The sequence below is a fragment of the Phoca vitulina genome, unplaced genomic scaffold (assembly GCF_004348235.1).
Source record: "Phoca vitulina isolate PV1807 unplaced genomic scaffold, GSC_HSeal_1.0 scaffold12, whole genome shotgun sequence".
In the NCBI taxonomy this organism is placed as follows: Eukaryota; Metazoa; Chordata; class Mammalia; order Carnivora; family Phocidae; genus Phoca; species Phoca vitulina.
Window position 1 is genome coordinate 48,581,851 of NW_022589715.1, and position 18,482 is coordinate 48,600,332.

Genomic DNA, 18,482 nt, shown 5'->3' on the forward strand with positions numbered 1-18,482 from the left:
TTCTTTTCCATTTGCCAAAGTTATTTTCTAGCACTCCAAGTTACCACTTTTAGTTCCAATTCCCACCATGAACTTTTAAAATTCATTTCTCGCCACTTTGGGGAAGTGCTACCTTCAAGAAATATAGAATAGTTATAAAATTCCTGTGTAAAAACCTACTAAATATTAATTTTTAAGCAAGTTATCTGAGTATCAGTTTCCTCATCCCTTGCAAAGTTAAGAAGACTAAATGGGAATAATATTCACAAAGTTCCTGATAAATCCTATGGGGGGGTGCAAAAAAAATGGCAGCTCTTTAAAAGAAGATGGAAAAAGAAGTACTACTCAGTATTTGCTCAGAGGGGAAAGGAAAAAAGATTTGTTTGGCATGTATCTCTTCTGCTAAAACTTGGAGGCACCTAAATTAGGAACATTCCTTCAACTACTTAAAAGAGGGAAAAACTAGCAGGTTTATGGCAAAGATATGAACTACATTCCAGTGTTACTGCAGTGATTAAGCGTAACACATGTGATGAATCTACAAAGGATTATAGGGTTTATTTCACTCTTTTCTCATGATAGCAGCACCTCCTATTATCAAAGGGAATCATTCCCACTCTATAATTTTTTATTTCAAATGAAAAATTTTGAGTAGAGTCGACACACAATGTTCTATTACAACAGTGATTCAACGTGTTTCTCTGTTATGCTATGCTAACTACATGTGTAGCTCCCATCTGTCACCATACAACAATATGACAGTATCATTGACTATATTCCCTATGCTATAACTGGAAGCCTGTATTTCCTACACCCCTTTATCCAATTTGCCCACCTCCTCACCCCCCCTTCCCTCTTCAACCACCAATTTGTTCTCTGTATTTATAGGTCTAATTCTGCTTTTTGTTTGTTCATTCACTTGTTTTGTTTTTTAGATTCATGTGAGTGAAATCATGTTATTTGTCTTTCTCAGTCTGACTTATTTCACTTAGTATAATACCCTCCAGGTCCATCCATGCTGTCACAAATGGCAAGATCTCATCTTTCTTATGGCTGTGTAATATTCCATTGTGGATATATCACATCTTCCTTATCTATTTGTCTGTCAGTGGACACTTGGGTTGCTTCCATACCTTGGCTATTGTAAATAATGCTGCAATAAACAAAGGGGTGCATATAGCTTTTCAAATTAGTGTTTTCACTTTTTTTTTTTAAGATTTTATTTATTTATTTGACAGAGAGAGACACAGCGAAAGAGGGAACACAAGCAGGGGCAGAGGGAGAGGGAGAAGCAGGCTTCCCGCAGAGCAGGGAGCCTGATGCGGGGCTCCATCCCAGGACCCTGGGATCACAACCTGAGCCGAAGGCAGACGCTTAATGACTGAGCCACCCAGGCACCCCAGTGTTTTCACTTTCTTCGGGTAAATACTGAGTAGTAGAATTATTGGATCATATGGTATTTCTATTTTTAATTTTTTGAGGAACCTCCATACTGTTTTCCACAGTGGCTATACCAGTTTATGTTCCCACCAAAAATGCACAAGGGTTCCTTTATCTCCACATTCTTATCAACACTTGTTATTATCTTGTCTTTTTGATTGTAGCCATTTTGACAGGCTTAAGGTGTTATCTTGTCATGGTTTTGATTTGCATTTCCCTGATGATGAGTGATGTTGAGCATCTTTTCATGTGCCTTTGGCCATCTGTATGTCTTCTTTGGAAAAATGTCTATTCAGGTCCTCTGCCCATTTTTCAATCAAATAAAAATTTTAAAAGTGAACTAAAACAAGAGGTCTTCTAAACGTTCCCTCCCTGGTAAATATTAATAACAAATGAGTAGGACTCTGTTTATGACTTAGGGACATGCTTACCCAACACTGTGTCAAAAGAAAAAACCTCCCTGACAACTATGGAGCTAGGTAGTCAGACAGCTGGAGATATATACGGCTAGGAAAACTACCATGTAGAAACCTAGCCTACCCTCTAGAAATTTTTTCTAACTTACCCTTCAAAACTCTTTCTCACAAAGATTACAAACTACACGTACATTGTGATTCTCAAGAAGGGCAAAGTGCCAGGCACCTGGGTTGCTCAGTCAGTTAAGCATCTGCCTTTGGCTCAGGTCATGATCCCAGAGTCCTGGGATCGAGTCCCGCATCAGGCTCCCTGCTCAACAGGGAGTCTGCTTCTCCCCCTCCTCCCCCTTCCCCCTGCTTGTGCTCTCATTCTCTCTCTTTCTGTCATGCTCTCTCTCAAATAAATAAAATCTTAAAAAAAAAAAAAAGGGCAAAGTGCCAAATCCAGTGCCAGTGATGCATACCACCAGCTCCCCACTGAAACTGGGGCCTACGACAGTCTCAGGGACACTGACCATCAATGTAAAATGTGAAACTGACCATCAATGTAAAAACTGTATAATGCACTGAAACCTAAAATTTATTTTTTAACAAAACTTGTAAATTATCTATGCCCAAGCCCAATATTCTGCCACTGACTGACATTTTAAGCCTCTTTGTACTCCCCCCCAATGTAATATGGGGCTAGAATGATTTGATCTCTGATTTCTTATCTCATAAGAGTATTGGGAGAGTAATACATTGACATCTAACATGGTCTGAGCTCCTTGGAGAAACGTGCTATTTTAAAACAAAATATTTTATATTTTTCACTGGTAAAATGAATTGCTCCCTTTTTTCCACAGAGCTGTCCTTAGCTATTTGAGATTTTATCACAGATTTCACTCAAAAAAATTAATACTCAATTTGGAAGTTAAAGAGTACCTACTTTTTATTTTGAAATGAAAAGAACATTGCTTATTCCAGTTATAAAACCAGCATTGGCCATAAAAAAATCAAATGATACTGGAAAGTATAAAGGAGAAAGTAATAATCATTCATAACCCCAGTACCCCAACAAAACATGATGAACATTAAGATATAGTTCTATGCATGTACCTACGTACACACATACTTAATGGGTATCTATGTATTTTACGGAAATAAGATCATATTCCCAAAGTGATTTTTTAACCTAATATGATTTAGAGATCTTGTACAGCTATATAATACTCCATTTCCATGGATTATCCATAATCAACCTGTCAACTAAAATTAAAGATTGATGCTTTTTCCAGTTGTTCTTTGTGCTACAATGAATTCTTTTATATTCCATCTTTCTATAATGGTTTCATTAGTTTTTAGAAGAGCAATTATTTTTTTTTTAAAGATTTTATTTATTTATTTGACAGAGAGAGACACAGAGAGAGAAGGAATACAAGCAGGGGGAGTGGGAGAGGGAGAAGCAGGCTTCCCGCCGAGCAGGGAGCCTGATGTGGGGCTCGATCCCAGGACCCTGGGATCGTGACCTGAGCTGAAGGCAGATGCTTAACCGACTGAGCCACCCAGGCGCCCCTAGAAAAGCAATTATTAATCAAAATGATATGGATACTTAAAATTATGAAAAATATTGCCAGATCACCTCTAAAAGTGGAATCACTTACCCTCCAACCAACAGTAGTTGAAAAGCCCCATTTCCCTATAATTCACTGATTATTGCCTATCTTCTCTCATCTTTGCGTTTTTGATGAACAAAAATGATATCTCAGTGTTTTAATTGCATTTCATTACTTCATTCCTAGTAAAATAATCATTTGATGTGTTGTTTGTAGAGCATTGGTATTTCTTTTGTGAAATAACTTGTCCTAATTTTTGGCTAAGTTTTGTCTTCTTCTTATAGATTTGCAATCTGTTTTTGCTATTGCTTTGTGGGAGCTCTTTATTCAATAAAGAAAATACATCTTTCTCTGCATATATGTCACAAATAATAACCAGTTTGTCATTTGTCTTTCAACTTCTTTGATGCTTCTTAAATCTTTATTTAGTCAATATATTCACCTTTAAATTCATGGGGTTTGGGCCACACTTAGAAGGGTCTTCCTTATTTTAATATTATAAAATTATTTCTCTGAAATATATAGGATTGAGGAGTTTTACTTAAATATTTAATCCAACTTAAATTTATATTGCTACATAACATAAAGGAGAGATTCAGCTTTGTTATTTTTTCTAAATTTCTAATAAATGGTTCCAGACACCATTTGTTGAAGAATCCATCCTTTCCTCTCCTACTGAAATTCCATCTTCATCATACGATAAATCACGTATATTTATGTCTTTCCGAACCCTCTATTCTAAAACATTGCTTTATATGTGTATTTCTGCATTGACACTCACTGTTTTAATTACGTAGCTTTGCACCATGTTTTCACATAACAAAATAATGTAAAAATATTAAGGACGGCACACACTAAAAATATTTCCTATCTTGTGCTATTTTCTTTTTTTTTTTTTTTTAAAGATTTTATTTATTTGACAGAGAGAGACACAGTGAGAGAGGGAACACAAGGAGGGGGAGTGGGAGAGGGAGAAGCAGGCTTCCCACCGAGCAGGGAGCCCCATGCCGGGCTCCATCCCAGGACCCTGGGATCCTGACCTGAGCCGAAGGCAGACGCTCAATGACTGAGCCACTCAGGCGCCCCTTGTGCTATTTTCCAATATCAAATATATTGAAAAGGTACAAGAATAACAAATGAGACAGATGATATTAATACTAATACACACATAATTTACACAGAGCTCTCACATTACCTAACATTATGTTTACCACACTATAAGTTATTGTTTTTTATTCAATCATAATAAGGAGTTAGATTTGTTCAAAGACTCGCCTAGACAGCTAGTAAATGGCAGAACTAAAACCTGAACTTCATATTCCATGATCCTTCCATGAACCCAGTAAGTTAAAAAGAGAGCAATTATCTATAAAAGCCCAAATTTCTCATTTTTTAATCAAAGAGGTACTTTGACTATACCAAGTATATATTCTATATACATACATCTATATCTACATACACACGGATATGCATATACGTATTATACACCTATACACATACATACACATACGTGCACGTGCATGTACACACACACTTTTATTTGAATGAGGAAAAAATTTTTAAATCTAAGCTGATATACCTGAAGCTTTTGATATTCCACTAATATTACAGGCCTAACTATGTAACACAATACTAATGAAACAAAACCTAAAAATTCGTACTATATTTCCTGAGAGATGGTTACCTTCTCTTGGTTTCCCAAATGCAGCTAAAATGGATAAGATCCTTAGTTATTACTAATGAAAGAGATCTGTTTTGGATACATCACAAAACAGGTCCTGCTATCAGACACTAGGAAGGATCTAGAAGCAGGAGACTGTACCTGTGTGCATTAAAAGTCCAGGTCAGCCCTGGGATTCACTGGGGGGGGAAAGAATTACCATTGTCACATGTGAGAGTATATGAGGCAGAGGGTCCACAAATTTCTCCAGGAGACTGAGATACCAACCCCATGTCATGTAGCCCGGCCAGGAGAAAAAAATGTTTTTCAAAGAATGGCAGAAGGGGTCTTACCAATATATTCCCCAAATTTAAGCTGCAGTGTTCACCAGGAATCCTGATTCACACACTAGGTTACTGCAGTGATATATTATTATTGACTTCCTATCCTTTAAAGGCTTATACATATTATATTGCATATACTGTGCACAATAAATTGTATAAGAAGTATTACCTCATCTGCTCAAGCTGTCAAATGAAAGATGGTATGCTAAAAAAAGTCCAAATGAAGCTATTATAACCCCAAGCACTAATGAGATTTTACAAATACCAAATAGTTACATTATATACTATAACAACCAAATTTGAATCAACTACGCCTTGGAGAGAATCACATTTTTATTTTTATTTTTATTTTTTTTTAATTTTATTTATTTATTTGACAGAGAGAGACACAGCAAGAGAGGGAACACAAGCAGGGGGAGAGGGAGAGGGAGAAGCAGGCTTCCTGCGGCGCAGGGAGCCCGATGTGGGGCTCGATCCCAGGACCCTGGGATCATGACCTGAGCTGAAGGCAGACACTTAACGACTTGAGCCACCCAGGCGCCCCAAGAATCACATTTTTAAAAAATTCATTTCAGTAGAGGGAAGAGATGACTTTGGAGAAAGAGAAAGTGGGTTTGGAAGAGACACAGCATAGTGGGGCTTCTTTGATTAGAGGTTAGGGACTTGCTGGAAAGGAGACTGTGTTCACAGGGAAAGCAGGAGTAAGCGATCTACTCTGGCGCTTGCAGAGTACTCCCCTGTTACCCAGAGTATTCGAGTGACCTGTTACGTGAAACACAGAAGCAGCCAGCATTTCATTTGAGGTGAAGGATGCCATCCTATACTTCTCCCTAGGTAGCAAGATGGCATCTCTTTCCAGGCATGATGAATCAATAGCAGACATAACCTCTCCAGAGAACAGCTTTGATATTTGAAAAGGAAGCAGGTTCTAAAGTAGCAGAACCTAAAGAATGAAGTGCATACCTATTCCTAAATAGAGGTAAGCAAAAAGGGAGCCTGGCTTTCAAAATAATGTGTTTCCCACGATAGCAAATATATTCTATAGAGCAGTGAATCATTATGCCAAAATGATTGTATGAGATTCATTTTTAATTTCTTCTTACAACATTCGAAGGAATTCAAACTCTGAAAGGATAGCTCAAAAATTTACAGGTCATATATTTAAAAACACAAAATGCTTCTAAATAATAAAGGTAAATATAAAAAATATTTTCTAATATATCAGGAAATAAGAAACTATCTAGAAGTTTCATTTATTACCCAAAATTAAAGATTTTTTTGTATCTTTCTGGTTAGAGAACAAATTCAGGAAGTCAAACTGAACCTTTCATCTTTGAAAATTTACAGTGAATAAAATCATCACTTGGTTTTAACAATTAACTTAAAATGGAGATTAATGGTTCTATTAAACCATGAATATATTTTGTGTATATATATATACACACACACACATTTTGTACATATACACATATCAGGTTTTTATAACTATACAATATTTTCGTTATTTTTTTTCTAGTATCAGGAAGTTTTATTAACCTGGAAACTACTCTTGAAACAAATGAATAATTCCATCTATTGGTTCTCTCATAGTATTAGAAACTTTTTCCTCATTTAAATATCTTTCAGTGTACCATCAGTGTACTACCATGGTGGTGATTTAGAATATTCTTTTTTTTTTTTTAAAGATTTTATTTATCTATTTGATAGAGAGAGAGCACAAGCAGGGGGAGGGGCAGAGGGAGAAGCAGACTCCCCACTGATCAGAGAGCCCAACACAGGGTTCGATCCCAGGACCCTGAGATCATGACCCGAGCCGAAGGGCAGACGCTTAACCGACTGAGCCACCCAAGTGCCCCTGGAATAGATATTCTTATACAGAACTCTTGCTATCAAGATTAACAAGACCAAAAGTATTCCTTTATTTAAAGCCAGAAGTATAAAAATTAAACTTATATTTAAAACAAAAGACAAAAAAAATTAACTCAAAAATAACTCAGGAAAATCTATTTTTTGTATTGATGAATTGCTGAATATATTAAATATATGAGAAATAGGGACGCCTGGGTGGCTCAGTCGGTTGGGCGGCTGCCTTCAGCTCAGGTCATGATCCCAGTGCCCTGGGATTGAGTCCCGCATCGGGCTCCTTGCTCAGCAGGGAGCCTGTTTCTCCCTCTGCCTGCAGCTCCCCCTGCTTGTACTCACTCTCGCCCACGCTCTCCCTCTCTAACAAATAAATAAATAAATAAAATCTTTAAAAAATAATAATAAATAAATATATGAGAAATAAATCAAATGGAAATTTTTAAGCACACATCTTCATATGTTTACATGATGAAGACTTACCGTTATTTTTCAGGTTATTTATTCCAATTATATCGGACTGTGAGACAGAATTATGATTGTAGCGCCCTCTGCTGGGGTTTCTACTCACAAACTCAACCTAAAACCACTATTAGTGTAAAATAAAACATTTGAGGCGTCAAGCAATAAATCACTTTTTCTGTCACTGATCACTTTAAGCCTTGGCAAAGATTATATAAAAGTTATAATCAATATTTATGCTACTGTAACAGGATTTTACCAATTTATCAGTAAGTAAAATATCAATATAGATTTTTTCTTTTAAAATAAGAGGATAATATAAAAGTTACACTAAACAACATGTTTTAATAAGTCTTATTTTTGTCACTACTTCTATCATTTGGCAATATGTTCAGGTTCTTAATGCAACATTTGTGACAAGACATTTTAATAAATTACTATTTTGGTAATCTTATCTATTTTTTCCTGCTTTGTTAGTTCAATCAAAATAGCTTATTTTAAAACATGAGAACAACCTTAATAATATTATCTTCATTATTAGAAAAAGATGGAAAGACATTTTAGAGGCACTCATCACCAGTAATAATTAATAAATAGCTTCCATTTACTGAGTGTCAACTATAAGGAATGTAGTATATGTTATACACTTTCTATATATTCTATCCAGTTCTAAGAAATAATATAAATTGATACAAACTGACATAATATAAATTGCTCAAGATGAATTTCAGAGCCAAGATTCAAATGTAGATGAGTCTCATTCCAAAGACTCAAACCTTCCCACCAAACAATACATCAGTGAAAAAATACCTTTTGCATGCAATTTCTCTATTTGTCAATGCAACAACTGGGGGTGGATGAAGGTACGGTGGAACAAGTTGATGAGAAAAATGTCAGAGAAGGACAAGATATTTATGTATAAAATAATAGCATAGACCTTTAGGAATGTATTTTTGTTTTACATAATGCTGCCAGCTAGTGGCCCTATTTCATACTGAGCCACTGGAAACAATGCTTGATTTTTACATCACTGAATCAAAAACTCCACATTTAACATTCTAGGATCATGTTCCTAAACTATACATGCATAACCTGACTTAATGTTATTTCACCTTACCCTAGAACTAGAGGAGAATGTCTCCTCAACCACCACTAGCCCTAATCCCCAATAAAATGAGATATGCCTAAATGGGAAAGAATTCAGCAAGTGCCAACATGTAGAAACTAAAAGGTACACTTGTCACTATCTATGAAAAAGAAACCCATATTATTTAAATATTTTTGGGTAATTTGGGGATACTTATAGATTTCTTAGTGACAAAATATATAATTATTTTTATATATTGTCAAAAGCTTGCCATATATGGACATAAAAACAAAATTATTGCCTAAGTATCGCTGAACATTATTCTATGCAGATCTAAAATTAGAGGCCATCTGATAAAGTAGTACTGTTAGCAAAGTATGTTATTTTAGTTCAGAGAATACAGTTATGAAATTTCCTTTGAGAAAAAAAGTATTGAGTACCATTTTTACATTTAAAAAGGTCATATTAAAAAATAAAATAAAAATAAAAAGGCCATATTAAACTGATAATTCACTGTTAAGAAAAATATCTTAAGTAACACACATGAAGAAATACACAGCTCTGATCATCGTATATTGCTTAACACAGTGACATAAAGATATTCTTGGCTGATTTCTTTCATCATATGGCATGACAATTATTTAAATGATTCTCTCAATGGAGAAATCTATCACGACAATCAGAAGCTTAGATGAAAAGACAATGTGTTCTATAGTAATGCTGCATAAAACAAAAAACCTTCCGGCATTGTATTAACAGCAAGGAAAACAAACGTTCTGGTTTTATTCCATAGTGAAAAAAGAGAAGAAGCAGGAAGTGGAAAAGAAAGTACCTCAAACACAGCAAAGAAAAAAGAGACAGCCGATCTGTTGGATTAACTGAGACGGTCAAAATGGAAACAAGAAACAAAAGGGATAGTACTGGAGAGTCCAGTGTTCCTTCTGACCTACATTCTGTCACACACACACACACACACACACACACACACACACACACAACTGCAAAGTGTAAAAATAGCCTTATCCCACTTTGTAGGTCCATCTTATATGAAGCTTATCTCACAGCTAAAAACAGTAAGAGTTTATATTACACACACACACCTATGCACACACATCATTATAATAAATATCAGCGAGAAAAACACTAATTATAAATCCACTTTTTAAAACACTAAAAATAGTTCCACAAAGGGAATATATCACTTACAAACATTGCCTGTATTGTCAAAGCTGGTAAGAACATCTTCAACATTCAAAGATCCATTATTACGCCTAGAAAGAAATAAAGCATTTTCTTTAATGATTCTGAAATATTAAGATTTATTAAATTTTTTAAAAGCTGAAACTGTGTATTGTGATATACCCACCCAATACAAATAAAACCTTCCCTGTTATATTTTCAAAATATTTTCTGCCCACTAGAGGGAGAAGGAAAAGAAATAACAGAATACATTTCTCACAATATTTAATGTAATGATATTTTTGATGATTAATGTACATTTTAAAATATTAGTAAATACTTTTTATTGTTGTTTTAGCTATATAAAGGTGAGGTAGATTATTAAAGACAACAAAACAAAACCTTACTTTTGAGAATCTCAAAAGAAAAATAAGTCATCAACCTCCAGAACCACACCCAACAATAAATAGATTTCCTCTATACCAGCCCAACAAATTCAGAACTTCAGTCAAAAAGAACTAACCAATCTTCAGGTCTGCACAATCCACAATTAGAAGGTTCTAAATGTCGGGGGGGGGCAAATTGTTTTTTATCTTTTTCCCACTAACCTTAATTCCACTCTTTTTAATTCTAATCTCTATTCACTTGACAGCCCGCCCCTGAAATACCTAATTTGATTACTGATATTTTATTAATACTTACAAAAGATGCTATTCTTCATATACAAATGGGCCCAAATGTTAATAAGTCATAGGGTTTGAGATACTTTTCCAGTGGTGATTAAAAAAAAAAAAAAAATCTGTTGGGGCACCTGGATCTCAGTCGGTTAAGCGTCCAACTCTTGATTCCAGCTCAGGTCATGATCTCAGGGTCGTGAAATCGAGCCCCAAGTCAGGCTCTGTGCTGAGTGTGGAGCCTGCTTAAGATTCTCTCCCTCAATTATGCTAAGTGAAGTAAGTCAATGAGAGAAAGACAATTATCATATGATTTCACTCATATGTGGAATTTAAGAAACAAAACAAGAGGATCGTACGGGAAGGGAGGGAAAAATAAAATAAGATGAAATCAGAGAGGGAGACAAACCATAAGAGACTCTTAACTATAGGAAACAAATTGAGGGCTGCTGGAGGGGAGGTGGGTAGGGGAATGGGGTAACTGGGTGATGGGTATTAAGGAGGCACGTGACATGATGAGCACTGGGTGTTACATGCAAATGATGAGTCACTGGCCTCTGGAACTAATAATACACTATATATGTTAATTTAAAAAAAAAAAATCCTCTCCCTCTCCCTATGCTCTTCCCCCCATCCCCCACTCACACTAACAACAAAAATTGTTGTAAGTTATTTTTCACAAGCACTTTAAGCTATCCTAGAACTGAGGACTTTTGAGCTTTTCCCAAGAATGGTCTATGGAGTAAGGAGGACTAAGGAGCAAGTCACTGGGGCAGATAATTATGTGAAGAAGGGGAAAAAAGCTACTAGAGGAAAAGTCTAAAGTCTAAAGATAGCAAGTGTTTGGAACTAGAGGTTAAAAATAAGCCAGGGCTAAATATGATATAAAAAGCACAAAAAAAAAAAGAAAGAAAAAGAAAAACTAGATAAGCTGAATGTCATGAAAATTAAAACTTTTGTCCATCAAAGGACACTATCATTGAAGTGAAAAGACAACCCACAGAATAGGAGAAAATACGTGCAAATCACTAGGTCTAGTATCCAGAATATATAAAGAGCTTTCATGATTCAACAACAAAAAGATGACCCAATTAAAATGGGCAAAAAATTGGACATCATTAATCAGGGAACTGCAAATCAAAACCACAGTGAGATATCACTTCATCCCACGAGGATGGCTAAAATTCCTTTATTATTTATAAAGGAAAAATAACAAGTGCTGGCAAACATGGAGAAAAACTGGAACCCTGATATACTCCTGGTAGGAATGCAAAATGGTGCAACCATTGTGGAAAACAATTTGGCCATTCTTCAAAATGTTAAACAAAGATTTACCACACGACCCAGCAATTTCACCCTTAGGTACATACCTAAGAGAATTAAAAACTTACACAGTCACACAAAAACTTACATATGAATGTTCATAGTAGCATTATTCATAATAGCCAAGAAGTGGAAACTCAAATGTCCATCAACTGATAAATGGATAAACAAAATGTGGTATTATCCATATGACACAATATTATTCAGCCATAAAAAAGGAATGAAATAATGATACATGCTATAACCCAGATGAATCAAAAACATTACTCTAAGTGAAAGAAGCCAGACATAAAAGTCCACATATTGTATGATTGTATTTATATGGAATGTCCAAAATAGGCAAATCCATATAGACAGAAAGTAGATTAGTGGTTGCCAGGGTTTGGGGGAGAGGAGGAAGATGGAGAATCACTACGAATGGGTATGGGGTTTCTTTATGGGGTGAAAAAAATCTCTAGAATTAGACTGCACAACATTATGAATATATACTGAAAACCATTGAATTTCAGTTTAAAACAGTTAATTAGAATGGTGAATTTAATGTTATACGAATTTTATCTTGATTAAAAAGAAAAGTGGTCCCCTCCAAAAAAAAGAAAGAAAGGAAAAGCCAGAGAGTAAAATGGGCCCTAAAAGGCTTTAGAAGAAGAAGAAGAGAGGTTTTCAGAAGGAAAAGGTTTGATTCTAGATGCAACATGCTTTGGAGGTCTTTCAAAAATAAATGGCTAAAGAGTGAAGTAAATCAGACAGAGAAAGACAAATACCATATGATTTCACATACAAGTGAAAGCACATGAAAGGATGGACATCATTAGTCATCAGGGGACTGCAAATCAAAACTGAATAAACAAAACAAAAACAGACTCATAGATGCAGGAACAAACTGTTGTTTATGGTGGGGAGGAGGGTGAACCAGGTGAAGGGCACTAAGAGGTACAACACTTCCCGTTATTGGGGCGCCTGAGTGGCTCAGTCGGTTGAGCATCTGACTCTTGATTTAGGTTCAGGTCATGATCTCAGGGTTGTGAGATCGCGCCCTGCATCAGGCTTTGAGCTCAGCATGGAGTCCGCTTCAGATTCTCTCGCTCTCCCTCTGCCCCTCCCCCCACTCACACACTCTGCTCTCTCTCAAAAATAAATAAATAAATAAAATCTTTAAGAAAAAAACAAACTGGGGCACCTGGGTGGCTCAGTTAAGCGTCTGCCTTCGGCTCAGGTCATGATCTCAGGGTCCTGGGATCGAGCCCCGCATGGGGCTCCCTGCTCCGTGGGAAGCCTGCTTCTCCCTCTCCCACTCCCCCTGCTTGTGTTCCCTCTCTCACTGTGTCTCTCTCTGTCAAATAAATAAATAAAATCTTTAAAAAAAAAAAAAAACTTTCAGTTATAAAACATAAATAAGTCATGGGGATGTAATGTACTGCATAGGGAATATAGTTAATAATATAATAACTTTGGATGGTGAGAGACGGTAACTAGACTTATCATAGGGATCATTTCATAATGTATAAAAATGTTGAATCATTATGATGTACATCTGAAGCTAATAGGATAGAGTAAGACAGTTACATGCATACATATATATGTAAGCAAACTACATAACCAATCGTGACTGGAGTTTAAAACAAGCTAAAAAACTAAGTTCTATTAGCCCATATCTATGATTTAAGTTCTATGAAAACATGACTCAATGGATTAGTCTTTTAATTTTCTGCATACACTGGATCATATTTGAAAGGTTCTATAAAGTTCCTTCTAAAATATAAAATAAAATGCAAGAAAACAAAAGCTGTTTTAATACTCACCTCTGCTGTTAATATCACTACTAACATTAAAACTATAATTTTTTTTTAAAGTAGGCTCCATGTGGAGCTTGAGTCATGAGATTTACCTGAGATCAAGACCCTGATCTGAGATCAAGAGTCAGAGGCTTAACTGACTGAGCCACCCAGAAACCCCTAAAACTATACTTTTTAAATATAAATTCAGTATTCATATTTGTCTCAGATGCCAGCCTTGCCAAACTTTAAATGGGCACCTATGATATACCACATATGTAATGATAATCTGCCATACATCTAATTTCATAAGCATACCATTCCCATCACTAGTTATTTCATGAGCACTCAGTACATCCTAAATTCAGTGGGATTGAAGCTTTTATGTTTTCCTTTCCCTAGAGAAGCAATATGTGACCTGACTGTAGTGCATCTGCTGTACTAGAAAGATGCACCACAGTCAAAGACAAAGTCATTCCTGATGTGTTGCCCATTCTAAGGTCCCAGGACAAGCCAAAAGTTAAAAGCTCTAGGCTTCTAATCCAGCAATTACCATGGCAACAGTAGTGTTATTGAAAGAAAGGAGGAGAGGTCAGGCCTCTCAGCTTTTTCTACACCTGTGACATACACACATTTATCAATGAATAACTTGGGACTTCTATGGTTCCAAATATAATGCAAGTATTTAAAGCTTCCAGAATATGCAAAGTCTTACTGCACTGAAACTGAGTTGAAATCTGGAGAGTGGGAAACAATTTCTAGCACTGATACAGTAACCAGTTTATAACAAAATACTATAACAAATTGCAGATTATACAACAGCAGGATGGGGGGGAGCTTTAAACATCTCCTGGATGAAGGCGCCTGGGTGGCTCAGTCGTTAAGTGTCTGCCTTCGGCTCAGGTCATGATCCCAGGGTCCTGGGATGGAGCCCTGCATTGGGCTCCCTGCTCAGCGGGAAGCCTGCTTCTCCCTCTCCCACTCCCCCTGCTTGTGTTCCCTCTCTCGCTGTGTCTCTCTCTGTCAAAATAAATAAATAAAATCTTAAAAAAAAAAAAAAATCTCCTGGATGTTCTCTATACAAACATCTATCTAATTATAAGAACCTCTTCTATAAGGTTCTAAGAAATAAAAATAAAGTACCAGAAAGACAGAAAGACTTTGCCAAGGAATAAAGTAGGAGTCATACCTTGGATTTTAATTTCCTAACTTTCAATACTTCACTTAGGAACAAAGAGTCAACTATCCTCAGATACACAGAAGACAACACATCTTGGGGATTTTGTCTAACTAACTTTTACCTTGTCCAAACTTTTGCCTCTGATGAAAAGCCACTAAGGGAAATTCTCTGTTCCTTCATTTTATTTTTCTATTCTCACTTGCCTACTTCTCCCTGCTATTCCTTCATTTTAAATATCATACAAAGCTGACAAAAAATAATGGTCCTAGTTTTAATTTAGGCCACTGCTTATAGACCTTTCAATAATACAAACAAAATACAACTACGTACTTTGAATTCACAAATATCTAGTTATTTACCCTCTTAGGATACTCATTTCAAGCCTAATAAAACTTTAAAGAGACAGAAATTAATACACAGGGAAATTTTAAGGATACAACAAATATTGATAACAAGTATTAATCACTACATACATCATCTCTGTTGAATTGGAGCAGGTGACGTCAGATGATAAGAACTGAGAAAGTGAAAATGGGATATTTTTACTCTCCGAGGATCAAAACCTCTCAAATGCTCAGCCCTTTACGAGAATCCAGAAGCAGAGCCGTCATATAACATGTATTGACCACGGTTCCCCTAGAGATTATGATGGTTCTTAAGAGCCACTGATGATTCTGCCTTGCACTTTCTCCCCCTGGATATTTTCTAGTGCCTTTGCCCTCATCTGAAATGACTTCTCCCTTTGCCTCAGAAGTTCCAACTACTTCCAGATCAAGGCCTTCCGAAAATCACTCTCACCTCTAAACTCCTAATTTGTATGACGTCTTCCACGCCTTTGGAAATTAGTTATGCATGCCTAATGAGAGTTCTGAGAATGGATGCTTACCTTTCCCTCTTATTTAATATTTTTATTACTTAACTTTTCACATATTTAAAACCCTTGAGGATAATATATCTTACATTTCTTTTTGTTAACCTGTATAGAAGGTACCATTAAATATTTGTTGATTTAAATTTATTTAAAACTATTCACCACTTTTTTTTTCAATCATTCCATAGTGTTGATTTAACAAACTTCAAAAAATGTAGATGAAAATAATGGTACTCCATTCCAAAACTACCTTCTAAACCACTACCTTTAGCTACTGCAAGTAATTTTTTTAAACTAGAATGCTCACAATTCAAACAATACTGAAGAAGATAAAGGTAGCTAAAGAAATGTCATGGAAGCGGGTTGAGAAAAGATATGAGATATTAAATGAACAAGAATGGAGATCCATGTTGGGCAGATAACAAAAAACAAGAGGAAGTGGTAAAAGAAATCAACGTGAACAAAATTGGCAATGGAATGGAATGAACTATTCTTGGCAGATATCCTCCCCTACCTAAGCAATTGTAGTAATTTCAGTGATTTCCTATGCAGTAACAGAATTATGGAGTAAGAAATAGAATGCTCAGAATAATCAATGAGGAAATTAGTTTATCTGGGCCTCAATCCCTTCATCTGTAAAATGAATAAGTGGATACATGATTGCCTCAGGAGAGACAGCATGTGCAGAAGTTGAAAGTGCAGGCAGTGACTGTCATTATATAAAATGTTACCAATGGAGATGGCTAGGTGAAGGGTATGTGAACTCCTTGTGCTATTTCTGCAACTTCCTGAACTTCTGTAATTATTTCAACATAAAAGTTTTTAAAAGTACAGGCTATGGAACCAGACCACTGGGGTTTGAATAGAGGTACAATCATTGGCCGGGTGACCTCGATCAAGTCATTTAACCTCTCTGGGTTTCACTTTGCTCGTCTGTGAAATGAGGATAATAACAGTATTTACCTCATGAACAGTTGTGTGGGTTAAATAAACTAATACATGTAAACCACTCACAACAGTGCTTGTCATATAGTAGTCACTCAGTGGTCAGCCTTTATTAATGTGGTTATGATCTTTTCAAAATTATTCTAAGATAGTGGTTAGCTCTAGAATACATGTAAGCTATTGTTATTTTTGCACTACTAATGTGGAGAGAAACAAACTAGTTTGAAAAAAGAGAATAAATCTTGGGGCGCCTGGGTGGCTCAGTTGGTTAAGTGACTGCCTTTGGCTCAGGTCATGATCCCAGAGTCCTGGGATAGAGCCCCGCATCAGGCTCCCTGCTCCTCGGGGAGCTTGCTTCTCCCTCTCCCTCTTCCTGCCGCTCCCCCTGCTCGTGCTCTCTCTCTCTGTCTCTCTCTCTGTCAAATAAATAAATAAAATCTTAAAAAAAGAGAGAGAGAGAATAAATCTTGGTAGCCACTGTGGCCAATGTTTTAGCTTGGTCACCTGTCTTCTCTCCATAAATGAGGATTTAATGCTATATTTATACAAACAGACTTGCGTTTATTTTTTTTGAAAAATGGATGTATCACAAAGAACCATGCCATTGGAAAGGTGTCTCAGTTTACATTGGAGCCTGGGTTCCTGCTACATCAGGGTCATCTGCCAAAGAACCACGTCCTGGTTTGAAAACTCTAAAGAACAGAAGATGTCACATTCTCTCTAGCTAACCCTTACCAGGACCTCAAAGATGTCAGGAAATTATTCTTGGCACGTTTTACACTTACTGCATCTTGTCACCAGTGGATGTAGAGGGTAAGTTTTAGAACTTTACACCTGAAGACTGCTATTGGATCACTCGGTTCTTCCTTCTCTTTAATCTTCTTATAGATACTATCTTCCAACTGTTTAATCATTTTCCATTTCTACTTTACAGAGTTACTGTAAAGATTACATGAATTAGCATACATCAAGACACCTCGCTCTGTAGGGGGCACATAGTAAGCATGTAATGCATTTTTCCTCCTTTTCTAAGGAAGAACGAAACTATCTCCATCAGAAAGTGAGGCAGTTGAGGTATTCGAATCAGAATCTCATAATGAATATACAGGCAAGCTCACAAATCCCTAGGTTTTTATCTTCTTTTTGGAGTTTTCAATAGTTATGAAACCAGATCCTAATTGTTCTTCTCTGCTCACCCTTGTCAATTTTTAGCCAGATCCCAAATTTTAAGCTATTATGATGTCTTTTAAAGCTTAGATATTTTAAACCGAAATAGTTCAAGAAACATATACTATAAATAGACATCCTTTGTGAAAACTTTTTTTTCTTAAAATTATTCCTCGCCTCACCTAAACTTTATTCAGTCACATTCCACTTAAAATGTTTTTTGCACTTCTTACAGTTACTGTAAATGTGCTCCTCCCTCCATTTCAAATTGTGAAATCTTGTCAAAAAAGGAAGATTTTATAAAATCAAACACCTACAGTAATATTGCAATATGCTAGACTGTAACTGTGAGAGAAAATTAATTCAGTAAAAATGGTATCCTGTTACTTCAGTTTGCAACTCTCCTGTCTGTTTTTAAATGATTTTTAAAGCCAGAACAGTCTGTATGCTTCTCACAATATCAGCATTTTCAGCTGAATTTTCTCCTCCTATTCTTATGATTCTATTCTGAAAGTGACAAAACAT

At 36.0% G+C, this 18,482-nt stretch overlaps 1 protein-coding gene across 2 annotated transcripts in view; it reads right to left on the reverse strand.

The window, feature by feature from the left end:
* CAMKMT (calmodulin-lysine N-methyltransferase) overlaps nucleotides 1–18,482 on the reverse strand; it is a 376,306-nt gene that overhangs the window by 351,218 nt on the left and 6,606 nt on the right. For both annotated transcript variants that reach the window (XM_032411070.1, XM_032411068.1), the window contains exon 3: nucleotides 10,050–10,114. In XM_032411070.1, coding sequence (XP_032266961.1) covers nucleotides 10,050–10,114 — 65 coding nt within the window. The remainder of the gene's footprint in view (nucleotides 1–10,049; nucleotides 10,115–18,482) is intronic.